Source organism: Mesitornis unicolor, unplaced genomic scaffold, assembly GCF_000695765.1.
Source record: "Mesitornis unicolor isolate BGI_N332 unplaced genomic scaffold, ASM69576v1 scaffold27530, whole genome shotgun sequence".
Lineage (NCBI taxonomy): Eukaryota > Metazoa > Chordata > Aves > Mesitornithiformes > Mesitornithidae > Mesitornis > Mesitornis unicolor.
In genome coordinates this window covers 933-4,414 of record NW_010160704.1, presented here as the reverse complement: position 1 = coordinate 4,414, position 3,482 = coordinate 933, and the positions used below count along the sequence as shown (strand labels likewise).

Here is a 3,482-nt window from a genome sequence, read left to right as displayed (position 1 = left end):
CGCCTCCGCCGTTAGCTTCCCTCAACGTTAGCAAGGTGAGGAGTTGCCCGAGGGGCGCCCAGCTGGCTTCGACACTTGAAGTCACCCGCTCCAGTAGTGATTTACTCTGTTAGGGGTCTAAATATGTATATTATATACAGTATAAATAGCACATCTATTATATACAGTATAAAATATATGATATATACAGTATAAATAACATATATATATAACATATATGAGATATATAATACAGGATATATTGTGTCTATATATATGATATATAACATTGTGTTTATATAATATATAGGATAGGATATATAGGATAGGATATATGGGATGGATAGGATATATAGGATAGAATATATGGGATGGATAGGGTATATGGGATGAATAGGGTATATAGGATAGGATAGGGTATATGGGATAGGATATATGGCATGGATAGGATATATAGAATAGGATATATGGGATGGATAGGATATATGGGATAGGATATATGGGATGGATAGGATAGGATATATGGGATGGATAAGATATACAGGATAGGATATATGGGATGGATAGGGTATATAGGATAGGATATATGGGATGGATAGGGTATATGGGATGGATAGGATATATAGGATAGGATATATGGGATGGATAGGATATATAGGATAGAATATATGGGATGGATAGGGTATATGGGATGAATAGGGTATATAGGATAGGATAGGGTATATGGGATAGGATATATGGCATGGATAGGATATATAGAATAGGATATATGGGATGGATAGGATATATGGGATAGGATATATGGGATGGATAGGATAGGATATATGGGATGGATAAGATATACAGGATAGGATATATGGGATGGATAGGGTATATAGGATAGGATATATGGGATGGATAGGGTATATGGGATGGATAGGATATATAGGATAGGGTATATGGGATGGATAGGATATATAGGATAGGGTATATGGGATGGATAAGGTATATAGGATAGGATATATGGGATGGATAGGATATATAAGATAAGATATATGGGATGGATAGGATAGAATATAAAGGATATAATAGGACATATAGGCTAGGATATATATAACCAGTATGATCTATTTCCCATGTATATTGTGTGTATACATATGATATATAATAGATATTGTGTATATACCCATGATATATATGTTATATAGGATATATATGTGATCTACTATATGATATATAATGTATGATCTATTATATCTATATGAGACATGATTTATATATTATCTCCATGATATTTGGGGTGTGTTGAGTCCCTGGGACCTGCTGCTGGGGGCTCTTGTGGCAGGAGCACACGTGGATTTCTGTGCCACCAACGGGTGCACGTTACTTCCCAAAACACTGAGAATTTCAGCGTTTGGACCCCAGGAGTGGTTTTTGGCAGCGCTGAGGCCGCAAAGCACCTTTTCAGTGGGGAAAATTCCCGTGGTCTCGATCCTCCAGCCCTGTGGCAGTGCCTTTGGTAGAGGATGTGGTGTTTGGACAGAGAGGAGGGAGGGTGGAGCCTTTGGGAAATGTGCAGCAGGTTCCTCCCCTGGCAGCGAGTGGCTCAGATGCTCAAATCCAAGCTTTCCAGAGGAGATGGGCACAGCTGGAGCTGGTGTTGTGCTTACCCGAGCCTCCTGGGGCTCTCCCTTCCAAAATCCTGGGCTAATAATGTGCCAAGATGCTTTTTGTGCTCCCATGGGTGGTGCTGGGTGAGGTTTGTGCTTTTTGGGTGCAGCAGCATCTCCACACACATCGTGGTCAGAAACAGAACGGGTTGGGGTGAAGCTGAACAGCGACAGCACAGACAGGAGCAGTGAAATATGCACAATTGGTTTCATTCTGGGGAGCTGCTTTTCACACATCCCTCTGGAAAGGGGTGGGCTCCGGTCCCCATCTCAGACATCACGGAGCATCTCCACGCTGCTGTGACCCACGCCTGCTGTCCCAGTCCAGCTGGTGCTGCAGGACTGGGATAGATGAGCTGATCCTGGTCATACTGGGAGAAGGAGCTGAGGGGAAACACTGCATGGCACAGCCACCTATAACCACTGCCTGGTTTTGGGGGGGATCCCCTTGATTGGGACCAGGGGTGCCCCCTGCCTGGCTCTTCTCACAGCATCCAATGGATGGGGCCATCCTGGACCAAATCACACCTTTTTGGTGTGACTTGCTACAAAAAGTGCCCCCAAAAGCAGGACCTTGGGCTTTCCCTATGGCTCCTTTTTTTGGGGACAGAATAACTACTCCAGGATAAAGCTGCTCTTACTCCTGTGTGGTCTGTACAGAGGCACTTACACCCCATGTCATGGTTGTTTTGGGCTCGTTTGGCCCATCTTGAACAAATAGCAAATTCCAGAAGGTGGTTTGAGCCTAAAATGCAGGGAATTAATTTGGGAAGAGCAGAGGGGCAGGTGGTATTGGCATCCCTGGCCCCTGGAAGCTGATCTCCTCCCTGACTCCCTAATCCCTACAAATGGGATGCTCCTCGTTACCCTGGTTTAATTGGCCATGGGGACAGCGAGCACCCTCAGGAGGTCCCTGTGTCCCCTCATGGCCACCCCGTGACGCTCAGCCGAGCCCCCCTCTCTTGTTTTTGTGCCCCCTGCAGCTCGCCAACAAAGCGCGGACGGAGAAGGAGGAGAAGATGAGCCAGGCGTACGCAATCAGCGCTGGTGTCTCCCTGGAGGGGCAGCAGCTCTTCCAGACCATACATAAGACGTGAGTCCCCTCCGCTGTCACCCCTGGGAGTCATTGGTAGCCTTAGGGGAGGGTTACATTGCCCATTCCCTTGGGCTGCCCAAAAACTGGTGCTGGGATGGAGCCTCCATGGCTTCCTGCCTCTTGGGGCACACGCTGGTGCTGTATCCATCCCCACCACCCTATTTTTGGGTACCCAAGAGGTCTTGGGTGGCTTCAGCACCCACATCACCTCCTCATGCAGATGTGAGGTGGGCAATGGGACAGAGCTGGGGGCTTTTGGACAGGCTGGGGAGCACGGGCTGAAGCTGGGGACACGTTTGCTGTCCCTTTGTCCCCTCTGCTGTCCCTTTGTCCCCCTCACTGATCCCCTGTCCCCCTCCCCGCAGCATTAAAGACTGTAAATGGCAGGAGAAGAACATCGTGGTGATGGAAGAAGTCGTTATCGCCCCTCCCTACCAAGTGGAAAACTGTAAAGGCAAAGAGGGGAGCGCCCTGAGTCACGTACGCAAAATAGTGAGTACTGGTGGCACTGGGGACGCTGGGGGGGTGTCCCAGTGCCCCCCCCCAGGTTTGCTGAACCCCTCTGTTTGTCTCTGACGCCGCTGGCAGGTGGAGAAACATTTTCGAGACGTGGAAAGCCAAAAGGTAATGCAGCGTTCACAAGCACAGCAGACACAGAAGGAGACGTCCCTCGCGTCCTGAGGCCACCCCCACCCGGCGCTGGGGACATCCCCCCCCACCCCCGCCACCCCCCACCGGGGGCGGGCGGCAACCTTTTT

At 48.5% G+C, this 3,482-nt stretch overlaps 1 protein-coding gene across 1 annotated transcript in view; it reads left to right on the top strand.

Moving 5' to 3' along the window:
* The window catches only part of LSM12 (LSM12 homolog (S. cerevisiae)), a gene marked incomplete at its 5' end in the record, with an annotated part of 3,512 nt that extends 107 nt beyond the window's left edge, over positions 1-3,405 (top strand). The window contains 4 exon segments of the mRNA XM_010190816.1: positions 1-35; positions 2,612-2,721; positions 3,090-3,216; positions 3,313-3,405. The exon segment at positions 1-35 is cut by the window's left edge and continues 25 nt beyond it. Coding sequence (XP_010189118.1) covers positions 1-35; positions 2,612-2,721; positions 3,090-3,216; positions 3,313-3,405 — 365 coding nt within the window.
* Between the last annotated feature and the right edge of the window lie 77 nt (positions 3,406-3,482).